Source organism: Ambystoma mexicanum, chromosome 1q (assembly GCF_040938575.1).
Source record: "Ambystoma mexicanum isolate Mex_15411 chromosome 1q, UKY_AmexF1_1, whole genome shotgun sequence".
In the NCBI taxonomy this organism is placed as follows: Eukaryota; Metazoa; Chordata; class Amphibia; order Caudata; family Ambystomatidae; genus Ambystoma; species Ambystoma mexicanum.
The window spans coordinates 239,381,704-239,407,527 of NC_090922.1; the positions used below are offsets into that span (position 1 = coordinate 239,381,704).

Below are 25,824 nucleotides of genomic sequence, written 5' to 3' on the forward strand. Positions count from 1 at the left end.
ACCCACGGTGCCATTTTTGTCAAAATGGCCTCAGTCTTTTTTTTGCCATTTCTTGTTGTTTAGGTCTTTCTTGAGGTTTACTCTGCGCGCCAAACCAGGTTTAGCCCCTTTGTTCGTTTTGTCTTTGGCGGGCTTCACGAGTGAAACCTACCTCTGGCTCCAGGGTCTGTCGGGGGCAGGAAGTGAACGAGGTGCCCGAAACTCCATGTGCTTAGCCTCCTAGGAGACAGGAATGCACTCCTAAGTGATTGGCTGGCTGGCTGCTGGGTGACTGACCGCTAGGCTGGAATGAATGGGAGAAACCTGCATAAAAGGCGAGGCTGTTTGGCTTGGAAAGCAGAGTCCACCACTGGACGAAGGAATCGGAACAAGAACTTGGAAGAGACGCCTGCTGCAACTCCTGGACCGGTGGTTTGCCTGGTGAAGCCCGGCTACTGTGGTGAAGCTCCGAATTCGCCTTGACTAGAGAAGCCTTGCAAGGACAACTTCTCCCCTTGAGTTGGTGGGACCAATACACTCCAAAGTAAGCCACCTGCACATGCTCTCGAAGCTGGTTGCATTTCCACTGTCGTCGCTGCTGGAAACCGTAGAGCCAGGGAGAGGAACACCAGACCATGTGCATTGCTTTTAAGTTGGCCAAGAGCTGCAGGGAGATCTTCCGGACTCCCAGGAAGCAGGACTGACCGAGCTTGAGCCATCTCAACAGAGTGCTGGACCCCACAAGCAAGGAAAGCTCATCTCGACAGCCAGAAACTGTGGTGGTGCTATTTGCGGTAGACACTAGGAGCTGAAGCATTGAAATGCCACGTGTCTGAAGATTGCTGGTTGCCGTCGGTGACCGTTCCGTTGCAGTGCAGGCATCCTCAGAAGTCCTCCCTCTTGTTCCCACGACTAAGGCCCAGGAACAACAGGATCTGCACAGAACTTACCTCTTGTTGTAGAGTTGCTTGCATCTTCTACTCTCATAAGCCTAACAGCTTGTGGCCCTACATTGATTTTTCTTTTTCTTCAAAGATTTCTAAAACTTTGTGCAAAGATCTTTTACTTACCTGCAAGAAGTGCTTCAGCTCACATTGACTTTTGCCCAATTGACATTGGCCTAGCCTGGTTCACTGAATGACTCTTCCCTCCTCTGACATTGTGTTACACCTGTCCTTCCAGGAAGGGGCCAATTTACTCTGCATTGGGGGGGGGGGGGTCCAAAAATATTTGCCCGCTTAAGAATATTTGTGATCTCTTGTTTATTCTAATAACCCTTTCCTTTGACACTCTAATAAGCCATATCTGAATGTAAGTGTGATATATTACTTTCCACAGTGTCCTAGCTATTTAAGTCACCTCAGGGTGTAGGAAGTGTGTGTGCCATCCCCAATGGGTATATGCTGATTGAGAAACCTATCAGTGTGTTTTTTGAAGTGCATTTGAGTTTTACTATTATATTGCTCCCTTCTGAAGGCTTGTTTAACTGATTGGTAAACAAATTAATAATTCTTTTATCAAGAAACCTTGAGTACCAGTGTATATTTCAATACTTGTCACAGTGAATCTTTGTGTAACTACCCTACTGCTCAGATTGACCCCTCTTGAGAAAAGCCTGGCTGCTCATCCACACTACCAACCTGTGTAGTTCATACTTATAGCAAAGGTTGGGTCCTATTGCCAGGAGGCTAAGGTTGTTGTAGTGCACCCAAAGGGTACTACCCCTTCTCCTTCTCGGGTAGGCCGGAGACCGTACCCTGCTTGGCCTTCTCCGGAGTCTCCCTCGGCTTACCCGGGGTAGCTGACTTCCTCTTGGACGAAGAATCAGAGTGGTGGCTGGAGACCAATGCAGATGTCGAACGCGCCCTGACCATCGCGGACTCACACCAACGGCGACCCCCACCAGCAACGATCCCTGACGGAAGCGGACTCGCAGTGCTTGGCCTCGTGTTGGGCCCCCACAAGTGGGGTGCCCTCAAAGGATTTATAAGCCCACTCAGGTTTGCTGGATCCAGGAGATACATGCCTCTGGGAACCACCTCGGGCAGAGGCCTTGGCCCTCAGCCACCGTTCCAGCCGTTGGTGTCAATCCTTCGTCGTGCACTTAGTGAAGCCACGGCAAATCACACAATCATCATCTTTGTTAGTCGGTTACAGACAATACAGACACTGGGAATGTTTGTCATCCATGTGCACATTATGCAAATCGCAGCCGGAGCAAAGCTTGAAGAGTGAAGCGCCGTCCTCATCCGACATGATCCACGCAGTGTAGGCCTGAAGAAACTTCTGGAAGCTTCCAAGAACACCACAATGAAATCGACGCTTGAGGGGCGCTGAAACCAGCTGAAAAACGGTCCCAGTTAATCGGAAGGATAATTGATTGAACACACAGGCTCGATTGACCGAAAATTAGTGTTTACCTAACAAAAAGTGGAAAAAACGCACAAAGGCTTGAAGAACGAAGCGCGAGGACTCCCAACACTTGAATGTGCGATACAAATCTGAAGATGGCTGCCAGAGGAGGGGCTTAGGCAGAGGGTCGTCATTGGCTGGGGGCAGTATGACCCAGAGCTCAGTGATTGGTTTATGGGAGAAAGACAGTTCAGAAACGAAACAAACTGATTTTTCTTTTACCTAGGATTCCCAGCCTGACGGGGAATATTCATGAGCATGTGAATCCATGCCAGACCCATGCTGGAGAAGCTGTGTCTGTTTCTCGCCACAGATCGGGCATTGAAAAGGAGGCAGGTGACTTCATGATGCGTGGTGGTTTTGACCCATTGGATGGGAGGGCTCGGTTGGATTGAGAGGCAGGGGATAAGGAGTCAGTCGTTGTAATGGCAGGTGTGGTTGGATCAGTCTGAGTGGCTCACCGAGGGATGGGGGTTTGGGATGCAAATGCTCTTTGGGGGGGGGTGAGTGGGTTTGGTCGATGGGGAGCGGGAAGAGTAGGCGGGTGGTGGTAGGTATGTGAGATGTGGTGGGGAGGATCAGGGGAGGGAGGGCGGTGAGTGGTGCATGTGTGGTGTAATGCAAGATGTTGATTGTGGTTCGAGTCTGTAGGATGCTAGGGGTTTAGGTGTACTGGGTGAGAGGTTGAGTTCAAAGAGGGAGACAGGGAGAGACAGGAAGGGAGGGCCTGATGGTAGGGCTGGAAAAGGATGAGACGTTGGATTGATGAAGTGGTGAAGGAGTGGAGTCGAGGGAGAGGGTCGGTCAACCTTTCCGGTTTGGCTGCAAGAGGGGTGTGAGAGGGTAGGAGGGTCAGAGGAGAAAGGGGATGAAACGACAGTTTTAGAAAGGGCAAGACGTGCTACTTTGAGAGAATAGAAAGGGTTTGAAGGGGAGGTCTGGGGATGGGGTCAAGCTGAGGGTTGGGGAGGAGGGTGTGGGTGGTAGGGCTAGATGCTCTCACAGTTGGAGTGGGGGGGGGGGTCGCCGAGCTGTGCAGAGTTCGGGGTGTGGTTGTCCTCGTGGGTCTGCGCTGTCAAGGAGATGCTGTGGTTTTCGAAGGAGTGGTGTTGGTGAGGAGGTTTGCGACTCATGTGGGGGATGTATGGAGTGCGTGTTGGTGGAGGGTTGACGAGGTTAGTGTGACGTGGAGCTCTACACGAGAGGGAGTGTGTTAGTGAGTGGTCAAAGTGGGTTTGGCGGGGAGGGCAGAGGTCGGGGGGAGTTCCTGCATGACTGCAACGATGCCGCGGTAGTGGCGGGGGGCTCTTGTTTGAAGCGCCAGATAGCTCCCCTCGCTTGAGTGTTGGAAATTGCGTGGGGTGAACGAATGAGGGTAGGGGGTCGTTATCATTAGATGTCTGGGGGCAGAGGGAGGGCGAGTTGGGCTGAAATGTGTGGGATGAGGGTAGGAGGCAGGTGGTGTTTGGCACACCAGAGTGTTCCTCTGATCTTAGAGTGGGGCTGGATGGTGATTGGGGGGGCAGGCAAGGGGGGGGCTCAGTGTATGGTGTTCAGGTGCAGGGGTCGGAAATGGCGAGCCGATGTGGCATGCAGGGGGGGGGGATTTGTGAATGAAGGCGCTGGTACGAAGGACATGAGCCGGGTGGGGTGCATTATGGTTTGGCAGGTGGGTGGTTGTGCGCCCCACAGGCTTCAGGTTGCAGAAGAGAAAAAAAGAAGAGAAAGGAGACATCAATCCAGGAGAAAATTACTCAAAGATAGTGGATTTCAACCCTTTCCTGAATTTCTGTAAATCATTTTCTAAGCGCGAGTTGGTTCCATAGAGTAGCGGATTGAACAGCAAAAGATCTGCCGATGCCTCTAGCGCGCATATTCCTAGGAACAGATAAGCAGACCACGTTGCTCGATCGGGTCGTTTTACCCGAATGATTAACTTTAATACACTCTTTCATATAACCTGGGGCTTGGCCATACAAACCTTTATGGACAATTGTCATGGCCTTAAAACGAATCCGAGCTTCCACCAGAAGCCAGTGCAAGTTCCTTCTGTGAGAGGAGATAGATTCATGTCTCGCAACACTTAATAAGTACAGCATTATTTTGTAAGACTTGAAGACGCCTGAGGCTGTTGTTACTAACCCCAATCGAGGCCTTGCCGTAATCAATCTTTGGCATTATCAAGGCATCAAGGTGGAATAGTTAGCTTCAGACACATAAGGTTTGACTAGTCTTAGGAGCATAATATATTTGACTGTTGGACATTTTTGATGTGCGCATTCGAGTTCATAGAAGATTCAAAAGTCACGCCCAATGCTTTGTCTTTGTTGACAGTTTTAATAAGGTGGTTCTCAATATGGAGGCCTGCATACTGGCTGTCCAGTTTGGATCTGGCTTGGGGTGAGCCGAACAGCATGAGCTTGGTTTTGGTGGCATTCAAACAGATCGCAATATTAGCCATCCAATATTGAATTGCTGTGTAGACTTCATTAATGCGCTCCACGTCTTCTGTATACATGCCGGTCAACTCAGACAAGTTGGGTGTCACCAGCATAGTTCATAAAATGCACACCCAACCTGTCCAAGAGATCACAGAGGACAATAGACATTAAAAATAGAATGGGACAGACAAGCACCCTGAGGGACCCCCACATTCCAGCAGCTCGTCAGACAAGTGTGCGTTGCCCCAAACTATCCGGGATACACGCCAAGTCAAAAAAGATTTGATCCAGGCGATAGGCTTGGTAGAGTAGGAGCCTTCTGTAGAAAGTCCACATAACAATTTGTCTGTGTCGACAAGTCAAAGGCTTCTGGCAGACCTAGCAACATCAGCAGCACCGCCTTGCCAATATCCATAATCGAGAGCATTTCATTTTTCATATTCAGTAGAGCACTCTGAGTGCCGTAACAGGCTCTAAAGCCTGATTGTCTCAAGTGCAAGGCTCTGGAGATTCTCAAATGTTCCCGAAACTGGGATTTTGCCACCTTATCCAGTATATTCAACAAAAAAGGTGCGTTAGAAATAGGTCTAAAGTTAGAATGAACCTTTTGATCCAGGCCTGGTTTCTTTAGTAAGGGGGGTCACGGAGACCACCTTCAAAGCCAATTGAACTCAGGATTCCCTGAAACTAGCATTAATCAGGCGTACAAGAAAAGGAAGAACTTTCCCACACATGTAGTGGGTCTTATTTTCTTCATGTTTTACAAGGCCTCTTCCGAGATGCCCTTGAAATAAAAGGCTGGTTTTGCACCTTGATTTAATCTAGTACTAGTAACATGAGGATCAGTAGGCTCCATACTTGCTAAAATGATGGTAATTTGAGATTGCGCAGCTGATATTTTTAAAGCAAAGGCCTTCTGAATTGCTTGACAGTAACGATCTGGTGAAGCATGACTTTGGGTTTTTCAAGATCCCTGAAGATCTGAAAGAGTAGTCTAGAATTGTTCTTAGCCTGTACAATTCGATTGTCAAAGAAAGTTTCTTTGCCATTAAGAGTCTCTCTTCTATAAAGTCTTTCCAATGATTTCCATTTATCCCTATTAATCTCAGATTGGTCTTTCAACCAGGCTTTTTTTCAGATTTTCTCTTCTCCTTTTTACAATCAGATAGTTCAGAAGTACACCATTTTTGATTGTTCAATATTTCTCTGACTTCAAAGTAATTGGCGCTATAAGATTTAGTAGCTCGGTAAAATATCTAATTCTGCGACCAAGTGGTCAGGAGATCAGAGTCAGAGGTAGATTCCATGAGGGAACGGAGACGGATGTCCAGATCTCTGTTGAATTTTGTTATACCTTCTGATAGATAGTGTGGAAAGCATTATTTTTTCTGAACTAACGGACACGGCAGTACAAAGCCAAAGGAAACAAAGAAGTGGTCCGACCAAACACAAGATTGGGTATCCACATAACCTAGTGGCAAGTTTTTACTGGCTACCCAACACATTGCCCAAATTATGTGTCGGGTTGTTTCCACTCCCAATATCAAAATGATTGAGTGTGAACAGTTTGACCAGCCGTGTGGCTTCTATATCCAGCGGGTTACCTAGCCACCTGTTAAAATCCCCCAGTACTATAGTAGAAGTATTGGGTTTGTGTGCAGAAGACAAGATGTCAGCCAAGTCATCATAGAAGGTTATTGTGTTGTGGGGTGCCCATTTTACCAAAATGGCTCCAGTCCTTTTTTTGGTCATTTTCACACTTCTTGGCCTTTCCCCTGCCCTCCAGGGTGGGAAAATCCTTTGTGATTTTTATCTTCGGGGGGCGGGGGGGGGGGTGGGGAGAGACCTTGCTGAGTGTTAGGGAGAATTCTCTGTAAGGCTAATTTCCCAAACCTAGTGAGTCCCCCAGCAGCTTTTCTGGATTTTTGGGGTTTATTTTTTTCTCTCCTGCTAAGAGTGAGATTCTTTTGCTCCCATTCTTAGACATGATTTGAGGTGTTCCTTTAACTTTCCATGTGTTTTATGGGCTACGGGGTCTTTTACTCCATAGGGTCTCATGTGTTTTTTTTTAATGTGGGTTACACAGCACCCTCCGTGCCGTAACCCAGGGGTGTCGTAGCGACCCCCCCAACATAGACTCCAAACCCCGGGACTGACTACTGTCTCCCAGGGCATTTAAAGTCACCATTGGCTTTGCTAGTCCCAAATTATTAACAGAAATCAGTACAAACCATCATATTGTGGACGTACTGGCCGGGGCAATTCGATTGCCCCGGGGTCTGTTGTTCGAGGGGGCACGTCTCCATCCCCCCTGATCGAGTTTTGGCTGGTGGCAGTGGATATTACTTTTTATATTCGACCGCGAATATATTTATATGGGATTTTCCCGTTGTTCGAGGCTACCAACTTTAATTATTTAATTCTTATAGCCTCGAACATACCGCCGGTTTATTTATTTAATATTAATTTGCCGGTTGGTATTTTTTGCCAGAACTCTATTCTAAAATGGCGTTTGTGTTCTCTTCTGTGACTCCAACCCAAGTCGAGCCCTTTGTTCCACTTTTTGGAGGGCTTCTCCACAGAAGCCTCCAAAAGTGGTGCCACTCTGTCTGGGTACCACAGGAGGTGTGGGAGGGGGTTTAGGCACCCTGAACTGAGTTACCTTGGTAACTCAAGTCGCACTCTTGTGCGATTGGCCCAAGTGGTGAGCCGGCCGGCTCACCACTTAGCATGTTTGATTGACGGCTAGGCTGAGTGAATGGGGGTGTGCTGCATAAAAGCAGGGCTTTGGGGACTGGAACTTCAGACGTTGCCACTGGACCTAAAGAATCCGAGGAGGGAGAAGCTGAGCCGGCCTGCAACAACGACACCACTGGTGGAGCCCTGCAGAACCGCCTCACCACTTTTTCCAACGACAGAGGAGATCTCCAGCCCGGAGAGTCTTCTTCCTTCGACTGGTGGGGATAACCAGTCTACCTTCTTTTCGCCTTTGTGGAGCATCTCGTGGCCGCCTTGCCTGTGCCAAGCACCCCGGCAACCGGGATACCACGTTTACACCCTCACCGCGAACCGAAAGGGTACTATCTTTGTACCGGAGAACTCCGCGGCTGGTTTCTTCCCTGGCAGTGCAACGACCTTCATCTTTCCTCCACGACGAGATCTTCTCTTCCTCTGGACGACGCTGCGACTTGCACCCACTGCCAGGAACAACTGCCCCCGCTGGAGGATCCTCTCCATTTAAGGTACTGTGTTCCGCCTGGCTTCCCTTGCAACCGATTGAACAGGGTGTATTAAATCCTCGTCTCTCGAACCTGGGTTAGCCTGGGATACCTTAGCTAACTTTTTCTGAACTGAACTAAACCTTTTTCGAACTACCTCCACAAACTTCGAAGACTTGTGTAACTGTTTGATCTTGGGCATCTTTCGCCTGGCTCCCTTGAAAGTGGGCCTGGCACCTAAACTTCCTTGCTCACCAGTAGACTGTGCCTTCCTAACTTGCTGTGGTTCTTTAAAAAGTGTTTCGTGCGTGTGCTTCCATAATTCTGCTTTTCCCTCCCTTTTTATTTAACTTGTTGGAGTGCCATCGAACGTTAAGCGCTCACCTCTGTCTGGAAATAGGTGGTGTTAACTAAGACTTGTCCAACAAGTAATCAGGGATGTACATATGATAATAGTGATTGTGTTTTGAACTTATCTTACCAATTTAGTGCTAGTGTGTTTTATAAGTGTGTGTGAAATAAATAATTATATACCTTTACACCCAAGCTCTGGTCAGTGTTTGCTTGTGCTACTGTATTTCTGTACCTATTTTGTATGCTCTGTATACTGCCTAACTCTTCTTGAGGGAAGTCTGACTGCTCAGCCAAAGCTACCAAGTGAATCTGTGTGGTACAGACTGCTACCAAGTGGGTTTACTGCCAAACACCTGTAGTCTTAAATCTTTTGCAGTGGTCCCTAAGGGAACTGCACAGGTTTCTGCCTAACAATGAAGCCCGCCCAGGCTCCACAGTGTCTGAAGGCAGGAAAGCGAGGGAGGAGTCCAAAACTCTGCAAACATTGCAGCCTGACTGACAATCCAGTTCAAACTGGGAGGCTAGATGTCCTGAAAGGACTGGCAACTCCACCCGCACCCGGCAAGTTTGAATGTTACATATCTGTTTGATTGGCTGGGTTCCTGCATAAAGGTCTGATCCTGGAAGCTGAAGAGATGGTAGTCGACCACTGGAACCAAATCCAAAGAGGAAAATGTAGAAAGTGCAGCTGAGACTATTTCCAGCGACCGGAGAGCCTGCTGTGTAACCAGAGCCTGCTGTTACTCTTCCTTCCAAGCGACTCTGGGACTCCAAAAATGACAACTTGGTGAGATCCACTCGACTCAAGAAGACCTGCATTTTGAGCCATCCCAAGTCAGGCTGCGACCTTGCAGGGCTGCAATAACCTGGGACCTTGAACCAGTGTGCAGTACAGTCTTCCGAATCGAGCTGAAACTTTGGTGGCATCCTGCAGGACCTCGAGAGACGTGGATCAAGTATGAAAAGTCTCCTCAACAGAGTGCTGGACTTTGCAAGTGACAAGAATCCGACCAGCGATATTCAGTAGTCTTCTGGCTTCTGAAAAGGGCGCCAAAACCACAACCAGCTGCAAAGAAACTCTTGCCTGGAGCCGTCTGTTGATCCTTGCTGCAAAATCCCTTCCAAAGTCCTGTCTTTATGACGAGGTAATCCATCGGCCAGGTTTTTGGCTGCAGATTCTGAAGTTTTCCTGCTGAAACTCTCTGTGCTGAGCTACTGTGTTGGATGGGGTATTTACTTACCTTTACCCTTTGTGATTTCTGTAAAAGCTTTTGGGGTGTTATGTGATTAGGAGTCCTCTCATCCAGTTTACCTAGACCCACTGCTGGAATCCTCCTACGGTGTCTCATGAGAAGTCCCTGGACCCTAACCAACTCTAAAGTGAACTACTTGTTTGGACAGTCTTCCACAGGAACGTTGACTTTTTCTACAACTAAACCCCATCTCACCCTGCCTACAGATGGCACCTAGACCACTAGGGTCCCTCTTCTGCCCCTGAGGCAACTCATGCAACAAAATATGGAAGGACTGGATAGGAAAATGATTTGGCCTTGAAAAATATAACAAGTGTTTTAAAGTGTATGTACTTGTGAAGGAGTGAACAGTCACAAAAGTTCTTACTTGCCTTGAATGTGTGTTGTGCTGTTCTGAAACGTATCTGTAAGGTTGTTTTACTGACCTGTGAACTGGTTGTGCAAGTTCCCCAACTGGGTCTTGCTTCCCCGGACCTGCTGTAAAGCTTGTCTAAACTAAGTCTGCCTAGGGTTTTACCTCAGTCTGCGTGCCACTGCGCTGAAAAGCAACTGTAATTGTAGATTACATCAAAAGGTCTTACTCCTCATCTAGTATAACTGTTATCCTGAATGTGCTTATAGGTGTCTGCTGTTCCTTGAATGAGTGTTCCACTATTCAGAAAAGTATGCTTGCAGGTTGGTTTACTAAGCGATTCCTTAACGGAGTGTCACTGCACAACTGCTAGGGTCTACTACCCTTGTATTACTGAAAGTAATCAGAAAGTAACTTATGGTTTTACCCCCACATGAATAGGTGTGTCCTATACTAAATGTGCTTGATAAGGTCTGACTTGCCTAGAAATACTGTTTGTTTTCTAAACAAGGTGTATGCTTTGGTCTGTGTACAGTCAAGCGTTGGGGTTTTATATTGTGTTTATAATTCTATGACCAAGTACGTATTCCCCCCCACCGCCCAAGATTTATCATGGCTTAACTTGTATTTATAATATAACTTAATTTTTTATAATACTTCCGATTGTCAGTGTTTCTGTTGAACCCTTGGTATACTAGAAGTTATTTGTACCTTCCTACAGCCCTCTCTTCTGCCTAAGATAAGCCTGGCTGCTCTGTCTATGCTACCATATACTCACGTGGTACAGTCTTATGCTAAGAGTGGAGTTTTGTACTGCCTCAGTTGTATGGTTTTGCTAAGCCCTTAGTTGGACTTCAGAACAACTGTCTTAAGAGTTAGCTACCAGTATTGCTATTTAAGCAATTGACGGTTGATGAATGGTTTGCTAACCTGAAGCTACTCTATACTTACCTGTTTATCTAAAGGTATACTATTGAACTGAGTATTGCAACAGCAAATATCTAGTGTATATATATTTGGGAACTATTGTTACTTACCTGAACTGTAGTGATTTTAACATTGGCCAAGTATATATAATAAATAACCTTACTTTTATATAACGGTAGTGTGTGTTTCCTTGACTATCAGTGTGCTCAAAAGTCTTTGTACTCAACTACAGTCCATTTTCCTCCTAGACTAAGCCTGGCTGCTTGACCATAGAGTTGGAGCCCTGTACATCCAAGAGAGTATTCTACGGTCCTACCATAGGTGTAGTTTAGTAAAACTCCTCAACACTGCCACCAGCTTATCTTTAGGAACATATACAAGTAACCAAAATTCTCATGTGTAAAAAGTCAGGGTGATTCAAAATTTCCCCATTGCACTGCACAGTGAGGTGCTGTGTGCCATGTAAAAATACAAGAATTCAAAAGTGAAACGTTTCCCCAGTGCTAATAGTATGAAGGACTGATCCGTTTCCCCATAACGTGAGCAAGAGGCAAGGGAATTGGAGCTGAAGGCTTCATTTTCCTTCAGAAAGCCAGGACAGGATCAAAATGAGAGCAAAACTAATGGGGTTCCAAAGAAAACTATTGGAGGGAAAGTTGCATATAAAATCTTTCCTAACAAACATCATATACTGGAATGTCAAGGCTTCAGGATGGCCCTAGATATAGAAACCAGTACTCACCTGTGTGACTCGCTCCAACTCAAGCTTTAATTGCGTGAGCTTCAGCTCGGTCTCCTGCAGCTGATCCTTTAGCGTCTCATTCTCAGTCTGCATATCTTCAAAGAGCTGTGGATAGACAAGAGTAACTATTTATTATAATCTGGGGGCACCACTTAAGAGCATGAATATTTACACTCGCTTCCCATCACCTAAAAATGTACTACTCCAACATACAGCACTGTCCTGCTCAAACATGAAGAGTATGTTGACGGGGAGAGGGTGCATTGGATAAAAGCTAAAAAGGAAGATGCTGTAATAAGAGTACTATAAAAGTACAAGGTACTCACTACAGCCACAACGATATTTCAATCGATATTTCAGTGCAACCCAGAGCCAGGCGAGGAAAAACCAAGGTACCCGTTAAACTGGTTCTGCAGAACATTCTCAAGTATAACAAAAAATGACTTTCATTGCGATTAAGATTCTCAATAAGTGGCTCTCCATCCTTCAGATCAGGCTGGACTGCCCCTTTTGGGGTGGGACCAGCCCTAAGTTGCATATTTACATACAGTTTTAACTCTTTCTGTAATGTCTTGACAGGCAAAAGAACGATGATCTAGAGCAGGGGTGGACAACTAATTTTGGCAGAGTACCTAATGTACCGAACATGCTGCCTATAGTGGGGCAAAAAGTACATGTGTTTGGGGAGGGGCAGTAGTGGGGCGAGTCAGGAGACTTTCAACCCCAATTAGTATTCAACACACACCCACAAGTACATAAAAATACTGTTTACTGGTGCAGCGCGCTGCGGAAGCTCCAGGGGATTTGCTGTTTATTTTGCCGGGAGCCGTGAGCTGGGAATCTAAAATTGCTGCTCAAGTGAACGTCCGCCAGGAGGACGTCTTTGGATGTTACACCTGTCTGCCTGGTTCTCAGAAAGAAAAGAAGGTGACTGTTTGTGCACGTTGTGCTTGCTCACTTAGCCGATACACAGTGGAACCTCTTGTTAATGTTCACTGAAACAACCCTTTTTTTCCCCCTTCTTCTCTCTTTATCCAAAGGTATTGACATCGCACACTGCCTACGCCCCCCGGGCACCCACGCCCCCTTTAGGCGAGATATATTCCCAGAAGCTAGCGCACCCGCACCCACAAGTACATAAAAGTACTGTTTACTGTTCACGGTGTGCGGGGCGCTGGGCTTCTGGTTAATTGAAACTCTGTACCTCTAGGCCGCCTAAAGCTTTCTATTAGCCTGTCCCCTTACGAATGAACAACTCCTGCCAGGCACCTAACTAGTTCCTCACAGGGTGACTGTCGGCGTTGAGCCTTTGAACCCTGGCGATCTGAAACACTGAGTAGCTTGGACCGCCCTTACAAGCGGACTGTGGGTATTAAGCCCTGAAATTCTTGGGGGCTTGCTATCACATGTATAATTGGAGTACATGCACTGCCGAGTATTGGATTCTTACACCTGTCTTGAGAGCAACTGGGTGTCTTTGAAGTGTCTGACTCTGGTTGAGACCATTGATTTGGGAAAAACGAGATTGCTGCAGGTTGTGTTGTTCCTCTGTTTCCATCTACACGTTATACATTTGGACACAGGAGTGTTGGGGGTGGTGTCTCACTCCTAATGGCTGGTCTGTGATAACCGGTGTTGACAGGTGATACCTCTCAACCACACAGTGTCAGTGCGTAGTTCAATTCTGGTAGACACTATAAGAAGTGTATTGTGGGATATCAACTACCGCAATCACATAAGGCCAGGGGTACTGGTGAATCCATGATCCTAGTCTTAAATGGTTTACTTGCTACGTAGTGGTCTCCCACCTCGTAACCCTGTGGCAAAGAGCACACATAAAAAAAAAATAATAATAAACACGCAAGTGTTCCTTTGTCTCCCATTATGGAAGTTGCCAATATGGAGCGTTCACAAGGTGAGTAGTTCTGTGCCTAGTTTGAACACACTTTCTGCAAAAGATATAATTTGTCATGAAGTAGCTTTTGCCTACGCGCGCGCTCAGGCCGAGTTATCATTTCCCGCTTTGTCCAACTTGACTGCTCCCCCTGGGCGAGTAACAAATGTAATAAAAAAAAATTTAAAAAAAATTGTGAGTTTGGCCTGTGCGGCATCCTCCCGCAAAAGCTTTCTGAGCATGAGAATGGATGAGCCCTGCCAATCAGTGGAGTCTACTGTTGATGCACTAAATACTTCTCCCTCTGACAATTCTATTCTGGCTCCGGCAGTTCTTGCTGTCTTAGAAAAAAATGTACCCCTCTCTGATGAACCCTCCACTCTGGTCTCTATTTCCAGGGGTAGAATGGAGGATGTGCATTTGCACTGCAAAGAAAGTGTGGCTCTGGACATATCCAAAATGTCTCCAAATCAGACGGCCAATAATAAATTACTTCCAACTACTACCCCTCCCAAATCCAGCCCATCTGCATTTCTTTTTGCAAATAACAATTTCAATGTCCCGACTTCAGGAGCTGCTTCTTCGCCCACTCATAGTGCTCCTGCCCCTCCTTTGGGCTTTGATCTATTGGATCCGTCAGATGACATCCAGACTCTTGAGGCATCCTATCCGGTATTGTCACAAATTCTAAACTTATTAAATAGAGGACATGCTTACACTCATTACGAACTAAAAGATTGCAAGTCCTCTTTGAATCAAATCCTATTCAAAATAAATAAATTAGAAGGATTTATCTTTGCAGACTCTTCACAATCTGAGGGCATAGCGCTCTTCCACGGGAAGGGCCTTTCTGCCAACCCTGGGAAGAATGCACCGGTGGGCTCTGTGAGCATAGCTCACAAACTGATCACACTGAACAGGGGGTACCGACCGCTTTGCAGCGTACAGCTCCAACTGCCTACTCCTTTGCACAATCTTTTGCAAAAACTGTTTCTGCCCCTCTAGTTGCTCCCCCTCTTCAGATATATACTCATGCCCAATGATGCCAAAAGGTCACCTACAACACCGAAAAGATTGAACAACTGTTATTCTTCATCCAGGAGAATCCCATAGAGGTGCCGGACAATCTAGATTCTGACGAAGTCATGGAGGTGTGCGAAATATTTCATCCCGACAGCCCGTCGGCCCTCACAAACCTCTTTTCAGAATCCCAGAATGCAACTGCTTCCTCGGAAGGCAAGGCTAATGCCAAAAGGGGGTACTCTGCCAGCGCTGGTCAATTGTTTGTTTCACGGAAAGAGAAACTTCTCTTCTTTAGAGCATTAAAAAGAAAGGCAGACAGAAAACCTCCTCTCAGGCAATCACAAAAACACCAGTATCAAACCAAAAAAAAAACAAAGAAAAATGTAAACAATAAAAAAAAATAGTACAATTGGAACACCTGCGAATTTAGACCACGCAGATCAGACGGACATGGGGTCCGAACAAGGCTTCCCCCTTGAGGAACTAACAAATGAGTGCAAAAAAGCTTTGCAGATGGTCCCTGAAACTGAGAGTCTTGGCACGGCCCGCCCAAGTAAGAAAGGGAAGAATACAGCAGTGCAGGCAAAGGGTACTGTAGCCCTCCCTTCGGGTGCTCCGATGTCGTCCTTCGATAAAACTCCAAGTACGCTGCAAACCCATCTTTCCGCATTCTACAAGCCAATGGCTATTAAAGTCATTCAAGTAGGAAAAACCGGCTGAGAAGCCTTACACCTGGGCAAAGTTCCACACGCCTCAAATACCCCCTTGAATGACCATCAAATAGGCCGGCCACAGTCAAATCCACATCTTGGACAGCCCCTCTCCCCAAACCGAGAAAAGTACCAAAACCTGCCTCAATCGCCACACTTGGCAGAACCATTGGCTGTTGCACCTTCACGACCAAACCTGCCTACCACCTCATCCAATTGACAAATTTGAAGCTCCATCTTCAACCATTTTGGGGTGGGAGTCTGATCCTGTAGTCTATGGCAATAAACGTCTGAATCGGTCCGCATTGTTGAAGGCATTTAGGCAAATTCCTGCATTACGTACTTTGCATTCAGACGGCATTGAATGGATTACTCTTCCCCACACTCATAACCATTGGATGGTGTGTAAAGTCCAAACTAATATCATTACTGACTTAGTGTGGCAATATAAGCGTGAACTGCAATTAATTGGACTTACTCCTGTATTTTTTGAATCCATGGATGGTGCAATCACTTTCAACGAAACTCTACCAGCCCCCCTACGCAAACCTTACCACCAGTTGACACTCAAAACGTGCAGGGTGCTATTAAAGCGGAAGTAATAGCCCAGTTGGTTTCCCTTTCTAATGTCAGCAAGGATTGGTCGTGGCTGACATCCCTGGCTTCCACTTTGAACACCGCTATGGATAATGTGCCTACCCAATAAACCACGCCACCCGAGCGTTCTCTCGTGGAATTCATGCGGGTTCAAAAATTTGCACAAATGGTTTAACAATTCGAGTTATGCTGCTAATTGCGACATACTCTTCTGTCAAGAAACTGTGGCGACACACAAAATCACACTCCCAGGCTTCACTGTTTATCAAGTAACCGCGGAACGCGAGGCCGACCGTACGGTGGTGTAGCCATCGGCATAAATACCAAATTGTGCATTCGATCCCGCGTAGTGCATGAATCAACATCCTTTTTAGCTGTTTTAATTTCATTTCCTGAGGCTTCCTCGGATTACTACCTGTGTGTATCTGTGTATCATAACCCTGCTTTTGTGAAAATTGCTCCTGCCTTTGTTATACTCGACAAGCTGTTTGATGAAGTTTTAATACAGCAGCCAGCATGCCGAATATTAATGGACAGTGATTTTAATGCTGATTGCCTGGAGTCCCACGCCTCACATCCATCGGCTAGCAATGGCCGCCTGTGGAACAAACAGCTAGCATCATGGGACATAGCCTTCCTGCCATTCCATGCACAGGGCCCAGGGTTTAGATGGAAACAGGGCTCCTTGGCATCATGCATTGATTACTTTGCCATTTCGGCAAATCTCCAGGAGCGGTGTAAGAACATTGTGACACTAGATCCAACGCTTGGGGAGCATTTGGTAATTCAGCTGATTATTGATATCGTTATCCCTAACCTGAACCAAGATCCAAATCAAGTATTCCTGGAAGGCGATCGCCCCGGTCTTTGCATTAGATGGAACAATAGATCATGTGACAAAATTAACGTTTGCATTGATGCTTGGATTGGTGGATTACAGGGCTCTTATAAATATGAATCCCAAGGCAAAATAGAGCCAAGGAAATACTTGGAAATGATAGCAAGCGTAATGGCTTCTATCCATACTGGTAATAACAGTTCATATCACACACTCGTAAATTCTGGCTGCCCTGGAATCGATCTCGCCAAGCGTCTAAAAAATGCTGAATTACGTAAGCTTAAAATCACAACATGTTCACCCGAGGAGTACGTAAGGCTGAAAAGAAAGATCTGCAATGCCTATCGTAACAAGTGCACGAACATAAAAAGCTATCTTCACAATATGGCCAATCAAAAGATATTAAGCTCCCTATGCCGCAATGATCGGCGCACAACCTGGGCAAACCTAAGGTCAGATTCACCTACCTTGAGTACCAAATTAAGCCTCCACGCTAGCCTCTGCTTCATGGGTCAAGTTCTATGAAAAAGAATGTTCGCTACCCTTGTCGATTTATAACATCAATGAAAAAGAACCCACCATTTCTAAATTACCGATACCCAACTGGTCCCTACAAGACACTGAATGTGCAATAAATGCCCTAAACTACTCCAAAGGCAGCTGGCCCGGATGGCATTCCTCCATGCGTTTTAAAACGCAATCCCCGGTTGTGGGCCAAATTACTGAAATCTCAATTTGACAAGGTCTTAACAACCTTAGACATTCCTGCCTCTTGGCTAGGCTCAATAATTGTGCCAATCCACAAAAAAGGTCCAAGGGACAACCCAGCAAACTACCGGCCCATTGCTCTCATAGATGCTGCTGCCAAAGTGTTTGCAATTTTACTACTCCGGGAACTGCATGCTCACCTGAAAAAACAATATCCTCTCGCGCTTTCAAATTGGTTTCCGGGCCCAGATGGGGACAACGCTAAATGCAACACTAACGGCACGCTTGCTAAAACAAAGATTCCCGACGCTGGGCCCTTGCATTTGGCTTCTATAGACTTGACAGCCGCTTTTCACTGTGTGGTGCGGGGAATGCTCTGGCAGAAAATGCGCATGATGGGAATTCCACCACACATCTTTCTAATAGCAAAAGTACACGCAAACACCATATATTATGTCAGAGTAAACCAGGCAAGTGCAACCACCAATCCCATCCCCATTGGGGTGGGAGTTAAGCAGGGCTGCAACCTGGCGGCCACACTGTTCAATCTGTACCTATGTGGCATCAATGATATTTGGCCGAAACAAAATCAGTTATTCTGCAGGATTAGGCCACCTAAAAATTCATTGGCTTGCATTTGCCGATGATATTGTAATTTTCGATTGTACACCTTCAGGATTGCAAATAAAGTTGTCTCTATTTGCCGAATATTGTTCCTCCCACAATCTATCATTTAATGCAGGAAAATCTTTTATATTCATATTCAAGAATTTCAAGAGACGTTTTTGCTCCTGGAAGTGGACCATCGGCAGCACCCTTATTCCCAGGGCAACAACAATCCGATACCTGGGTTACCCAATATCTGACTCTAATGTAACCATAATGTGAAAGAATATCCTAAACGAAAAGGCCAAAACTCATTACCCAAATGTGCACGGTATTTAATAAATATTGTAAGTTCTCCTTACTTCCTCTCTTTGAATTTTACACCCTCAAAGTTGAGCCGATTATACTATACACACTCGATGTGTTTGGCGGATATAGATCAATTCCTTGATCAACTACAAGGACGCCTATGGAAGGGCGTGCTGCACTTGGCTAATTCCCTGCCTAATGTGGTGCTAAGGCAGGAATTAGGCTTAACGTCTTTGTACACCCGGTATAATTGGCGGCAACTATAAAACTTGGGAAAAATGATATTCTCCCCGAAAAACTCCCTGTACGAAGATTTAGGGGTAATGATAAATGCTGCCAATCCCCCATCTATTGGAAATTTTATTAGGAAAATGGTCGCACTGTTGGGTGAGCTAGCCCTGACCCCAGCTGACCTAGAATTTCGGCAAGCTCATGTCAAACTTCACTTATTTGCGCATGATTGGTGCAAGAAATTCAAAACCTATAAAGAAGTGGCCAAATTCGCTGCAAGTCGCTTACCTCATAAGCCTTATTTATTGCAGTTTCCATGCCTTAAAGCCAGGGACCTATACACGAGGTTTAAATTAAATCAATGGTCTACTTTAGACAGAATAAAAAACTGGGCAACATATACTGCAGTTATGCCTGGCGATGATTGCAGATTTTGTAAAGAGCTGTGCATGCAGGAGTCTCTAAAGCACTTGATTGCTGAATGTGTATTCTTTGAAATTCAATGTAAAGAAATATTTGGTATCGAATCAGTGGGAGCCACGGCTGCATCAAGAGAATGGCTTTGGCTCGCATGTATGTGGGGTAATTCCAGTAAAGCCATCTTACGGCTTACCAGATTCCTGTCTATCCTAAATATTAAATTGAAAGAAAAAAAAAACACAAACAGAAACAAGTTGGGCTACCTTATAAAATGTCATCTGAGGTTCTTCTTTAACTTGGCGGGTACTTGTCTTTTTAGGTTCAACAATTGTGGGGTTTGTTTACACGCAAATGATATAAAGATAAACAGCAAACGAGTTACATTAGAGGCACTAACTTGATTGATTTGTTTATAGAGTGCTTTACACCAACAGCTCACATATCTGTTTATCATCTGGCCAAACCATGATATGACCGGACTTGGGTTGTGAACAAGTTGATGCCAAAATGTAAAATCAATTTGATGCGATTATGTGGTCATCCAAGGTAACCTCTATGAAATGTAGACATTCTAAGAAAATGTAGGGTATTCTACATGTGAACATTTTTAGTTGTTTTATCTGGTTAAGATTTGTCTCGTTTTTATCTTTTGTTTTTTTCGTTTGTATATAAAAAGTGTATCTAAAAATGAAATGTGGAATATGAAATGAAAATGTAAGTTGTAAAAGTTTGTTAAACTACAAACAACGTTTGAATAATAAAAAAAAAATTAGTATTCATCACATGGTCCTGGACCCCCCTCCTCCTCATTACCTCCCATCCCCCAAACACTATGCCCCATGACCCTTGTTAGGCCAGGTTTTATGTCATGACCCTGTGGGAGACCACACCAGCCTTGTCCTCTTGGCAACAGGTAACCCAACCTTTGGTATAGGTCTGTAGTATACACATTGGTTAGAGTGACTGAGCAGCCAGGCTGATCTCTAGAGGGGTCAATGTGAGCTGTAGAGATGTAACAGTTTCACAGGGACAAGTATTCAAATAACACTTATACTCAAGGTTTCCTGATTAAAATAATGATTTATTAATTTGTCAGTTTTAAAATGAGCCTTCTTTGGAAGGAGCAATATGTAACAATAAAGTACACTTCAATCATACACTCCTTCAGTTCAAATAAGTAAGCAGATATCCTTTTGGGATCACACACACACACACACTAGGGTGCTGTGGACATTGATATATCACTAACACTTAAATGCAATACTGGAGTTGTGGTAAAAGGAGAAAGGTTATGGAAGGAAACAAAGGTTAACACATTTCTCCAAACAGGTCAGTACTTCATAATCCCCTCAATGAAATATAGGTTAACCCATTCCCAGCTATACAAGTAAGGTATGTATGATTTTTTGAGGGACAGATTAACACAAAGTCAGAGGGTAAGAAGAGTCTGCATGGAACCAGGACAGCCAATATCAATTGAGCAAAGTCTAGGGGACCTGAGGCACTTCTTGAAGATAGCACAAACGTCTTGCACAATGTTAACGAGTTTTTGTAGTAAAAGCAGCACTGTTGCGCCACAAGATGTGAGGCTTGTGAGAAGCAAAGATGTAAGCAACGCTCCAAAGGGCAGCAAATGCAAATCTCCAGTAAGCACAAGCAAGCTACACACATGAGGTAAGTACCCCTAGTTACGAGTCTGAAAAGTTCCAGCTGGCTTCTGTTCCTGCTGTAGTCCTGCAGATCCTGTTCCTGGGCCTCAGTCGAGGGGACAAGAGGGAGGACCTCTGGGGACACCTGCACTATGGTTTGAAGGTCGGCGGCAGCAATGGGAACACTCCAGATCCGCGGCACTTTGCGGTTTCAACTACTCGCAAATAGCACCACTTCGGTTCTTGGACACCTTGTGGACTTTCTTTGCTTCTGGGGTCCAGCACTCTGTTGAGGTGATTCAGGCTTGGTTAGTCCTGCTTCGAGGGCGTTAGGGACAATTCTCATAAATGTGCTAATTCCTCTCTACCTTAGAGACACCCAGCTCTTTTGCTGAACTTTGGGACTTTGTACTTTTGAATTCTATTTGTTTTCTGTGGTTTCTTCTGGTTTTTGGAGTCTGAGAAACCTTTTTCTTGGGTAACTACTGTTTCCAAGAGCAGTAAAGTGAAATTGACTTTACTGTACATTGTAACTTTCTAGACCCAGCACACACTATCTCACAATAGGGTGCTGAAGGGGTTACTTAGTAGCCCCTTTGTCTAGCTTCTCATGCAACATTTTTTATGTTACCCTTTACTCAATTAATGGCAGGTGGCAGTGGCTACTTTTTACTACTGTGCTGTGTTTATACCGCAGGCTGCGTTCACAGCCACAGTGAAGCACCCATGGGTGCCATTTTTGTCAAAATGACCTGGTCTTTTTTCGCCATTTCTTGTTTAGGTCCTTCTTGAGATTTACTCTGCGCGCCAAACCAGGTTTGGTTCCTTTGTTCGTTTTGTCTTTGGCGTGCTTCACGAGTGAAACCCGCCTCTCGCTCCAGAGTGTCTGGTGGGGGCAGGAAGTGAGGGAGGAGACACAAATGCACTCTGTAGTGATTGGCCAGCTGACTGTCCGGCAAGGACAGCCACTCTGCTGGGTGACTGACAGCTGGTCTGGAATGAATGGGAGAAACCGGAATAAAAAGCAATGCTTTTTGGCTGGAAGGCAGAGTAGACCACTGGACGAAGGAATCCGAAGAAAAACTTGAAGAGGACCCCTGCTGCAACTTCTGGACCGTTGGTTTGCCCGGTGAAGCCCTGCTGCTGTACTGAAGCTCCAAGTTCGCCTCGACAGAGAAGCCCTGCAAAGACGACTTCTCCCCTTGATTCGCTGGGTTCAATCAACTCTAAAGTAAGCCACCTGGACATCCTTCTTGGAACTGGTTGAATTTCCTTTGCAGTCGCTGCAGGACCCGAATAACCAGGGAGAGGAACACCAGTTTGTGTGCATTGCTTTTAAGTTGGCCAAGAGCTCCAGGAAGATCCTCTGGACTACCAGGAAGCAGGACTGACCAAGCCTGAGCCCCCTCAACAGAGTGTGGGACCCCAGAAGCAAGGAAGGTCCATCTCGACAGCCAGCAACCGCTGTGTTGCTGTTTGTAGTAGTCGCGAGAAGCTGAAACACTGAAGTGCCACTTGTTTGAAAGTTTGCCGGTTGCAGCCGGTGACCGTCCCATTGTGGTGCAGGAGTCCCCAAAAGTCCTCCCTCTTGTCCCCACGACTGAGGCCCAGGAACAACAGGATCTGCAGAGCTGCACAGGAACAGAGCTCATCAGCTGCATCTTTTTCTTCAAACCTAAAAAGGTACTGTAAAGTCTGAGAGAACTTACCTCTCACTGTAGATTTGCTTGCTCTTCTGCTTTACAAGTCTCCCAGCTTCTTTCTTCATCAAAAGACTTCTAACAACATTGTGCCAAGACTTCTACTCACCTTCAAGAAGTGCCTCAATTACACAGACTTTTGCCCATTGACATTGGCTTAGCCTGGTTCCCTGAAAGACTCTTCTCATTGTGTTGCACCTATCCTTCCAGAAAGGGGTTAACTTACTCTGCATTGGCGGGTACAAAAGTATTTGCCTGTTTTAAAAGAATATTTGAGATCTCTGCTAAACCTCTCTTTTTACACACTCTCTGCCTGTTCTAAATGTAACAGTACTATATTAATGTCCACAAGAGTCCTAGATATTTAAGTCACCTGAGGGTGTAGGAATTGTCTGTGTGTCATCTCCAATGGGAAGTTACTGAATTTGACTAAGTGTGGATTATTGAAGTGTATTTGAGTGTTGCTTTTATATTGTACCTTCTGAAGAAGGCATGTTTAAATGACTGGTAAATAAATTGTTTTTATCAAGAAACCTTGAGTATCAGTTTTTATTTGAATACTTGTCACTGTGAATCTCTCTGTAACTGTATTACTGCTCACATTGACCCCTCTTGAGATACCACTGGCTGCTAGGCCACACTACCACAACCTGTGTAGTTCAGACCTATACCAAAGGTTGGGTCCCTATTACCAGGAGGCTAGGGTTGTTGTAGTGCACCCTAAGAGTACTACCCCAAATCTTTATCCAACACCTTCTCATCCCCCAACAAAGCGCCATCCCCAGGACCCCCCTCCCCAACCCCCAACAAAACGCCTTGCCAGGACCCAAATCCCCCCCAACAAAAGGCCATCCCCATAACCCTAACCACTGACCCAACAAAACGCCATCCCCAGGACCACTCACCCCCCACCTCAACACAATACCATCCCCAGGACCCCCTAAACCTCAACTATAATGCACTTAGCTGGAGAGCAGGTGGGCAAGCTGGAGGGAGGAGTGAGCTTGAAGGCAGACTAGCTGGCGAGGTGGCATGCAGGCAAGCCTATTCTGAACTTGTACTGCGGCTGGAGTGCCAAGGTTGAAATGCCTTCAGGCAACAAGCCTTTAGCCATGCCGGCCACAGTGCTGGCCCTCCATTGGTGTAGCACAAACACCCCCGACCCAGCAAGGCAAACACAGACTTTCCTAATGGAGGGCGGCCGTTGCTGCTTGTTGCCACCATACATTACGAAAGTGTTTGACCACCATGGGCCAGAAAAACCAAGATGCCGAGCCGCACGTGGCCCGCGTGCCTTATGTTGTGCACCCGTGGTCTAGAGGGTTTCCCGGAGCAATTGCCTGAATATAATATCAGTCCGAAACCTTCCAGCCCTCACACCTTGTTTTATCAGGGCACCAAAAACTGTAGCTCAAATAAAAACAAAATACACAATCTTCCTGGCTCCCCTAGGAGCTTTCCTGTTCCAAATGGACATAACTTCCTTTTGCAATTGCTTGATCATTTTATGGGGGATTAGGAACAACCAAAATAAACAGAAATGTTGGAACAAGATCTCTTTATAGCAGTGATGTGACCTAGTCTTGTTAGGGAGATTTATCAGTTGTATACTTAATTCCCACTCCTAGTGAGACCCCCAGCATTTTTTGCTGGACTTCTGGACCTTTTTCTTTCTCTCCTGAATGAGGGAAGCCCCCCCCCCTTATTTATTCTCATTTGCTCTGACTTTTGGGAACTGTTCTTTTTGTATTACCTGATTCTATGGAGTATTGCTTTCCTCCATATCTCTCAAAAGGCATCTATGTTACACTTTTGCAGCAGACCTTCCTAAAACGTTTACCTATGAGAGATTAGCACACACCACCTTAAGTGGGGTGCTAAAGGGATAGCTAATATCCCCCTCCTCTCTGCTCCTGTGATGTTTTTGTCACAGTGACAACCCTATAGTTATGGCTGGTGGCAGTGGATGTGTTGCATCAACTTCTGTGCTATTTTTTACAGCAGACTGTATTCACAGACTCGGTTATGCACAAAAGCTTCAACTATGTTCGAACATGACGGCTACTTTTTTTCGCCATTTATTGCCTGGTTGTCCTTGGTTAGCCCTTCTAATACCATTCTGGGAGGGGGAGGCCTGAATGCAAGTGTTACATTTGGCGGGAACACTTTGGTGTCCACGCCTAGGCTCTAGTATGTCTGTAAAGGAAGGAAGCAGGGGAAGAGTTTAACCCTCCTGTCCTTTGTCTGCCAGAGTGCCTGAATGGAACCAGTTCTACCCTCGGGGGCTGGCTGTCCCGATTGGACAGCCACCCACCCCCTTCTGTAAACTGCTGGGAGAGTTTGCAGAGGAGTGAATGGGAAATCCGAATGAAAGGTTAGGTTCCTGAGGCAGAAGGCAAGTTGACCACTGGAACAAAAGATCCTAAGCTGAAGACTACCATAGACGCTTGCAGACCCTTCCAGTAACCGTAAATCGACCTCTGCTGTCCTGACCCTGTTTTCTTATCGACAGAGAAGCTCCGAAGAGGCTCCCTTTGGCTGGTGGGACCAAACAGTCCCAAGGTTAACTGTACATCGAGCCATCCCCAGAGGTGCTGTGACCTTCCAGGGCTGCATACCCTGAATACCAGGGGACCTTCGACCCATTTGCAGTGCAAGGTCTTTGCACGGACAAACCAACCCAGAACTTTGGTGAGCTTCAGTTGAACATCCAGGGGCACGATCCCACTCATCCAAGTCCCTTCACCAGAGTGAAGGCTTGCAGACTCGAGGAAGATCAAAGGGACAATAACCGTTCATTCATGGGGCTGATAAAAAGGCGCCAAAACCGCAGACCGATATGGGAGACCGAAGAAATTCTTGCTGAGGGTCCTCTCCCATGACTGCTGCTGCGACATCTCATTCAGAGTCCTTACTTCCGTCACCAGACCCAGGAAACAGGAGACCAGGTCCATCACCGCTGCACAGGAAAGAATCCAGCTACGTTTTCATCAAGCAACCTAAGGTACAGCGGGACTCAAGGTAGAGCTTACCTCAAACCGAAGTTGCTCCAGTGTGAATGGAGTGCATTATAAGGTGTTTGGGTGTTCACCCATACCTCTGGCCAAGGCTTAACAGCTTGTGCTCTCTTAAGGCGTACTTTTGCAGGGTCCCTAGAAATTGTGTTCTCTTGCTAAAGCATTTTGTTTAAGTGACTAAAGTATCCTGAGTAACCTTGCCTTTTCTACTGCTGCATAAGACTTTTCTTTCACTCCTACACAAACTTTGTGATTATCTTTTGGATCGTTAGGGATTGGACTGCCAAAGCTTTACAAGCCTTGCAAAGTGTCACTAGAAGGTAAAGTACTGCTAAAGTGTGGATTAACGGTCCTTTTCCTTCCTACAGACTTTGTCTGAAGTGACTTTAGTAAATTAATGAAACTGTCATTTCTCTGAACAACTGCGAGTGCGCGGCACTACTA

At 45.9% G+C, this 25,824-nt stretch overlaps 1 protein-coding gene across 1 annotated transcript in view; it reads right to left on the reverse strand.

Moving 5' to 3' along the window:
• PPP1R12C (protein phosphatase 1 regulatory subunit 12C) overlaps positions 1 to 25,824 on the reverse strand; it is a 1,339,157-nt gene that overhangs the window by 137,012 nt on the left and 1,176,321 nt on the right. The window contains exon 19 of the mRNA XM_069638043.1: positions 11,679 to 11,783. Coding sequence (XP_069494144.1) covers positions 11,679 to 11,783 — 105 coding nt within the window. The remainder of the gene's footprint in view (positions 1 to 11,678; positions 11,784 to 25,824) is intronic.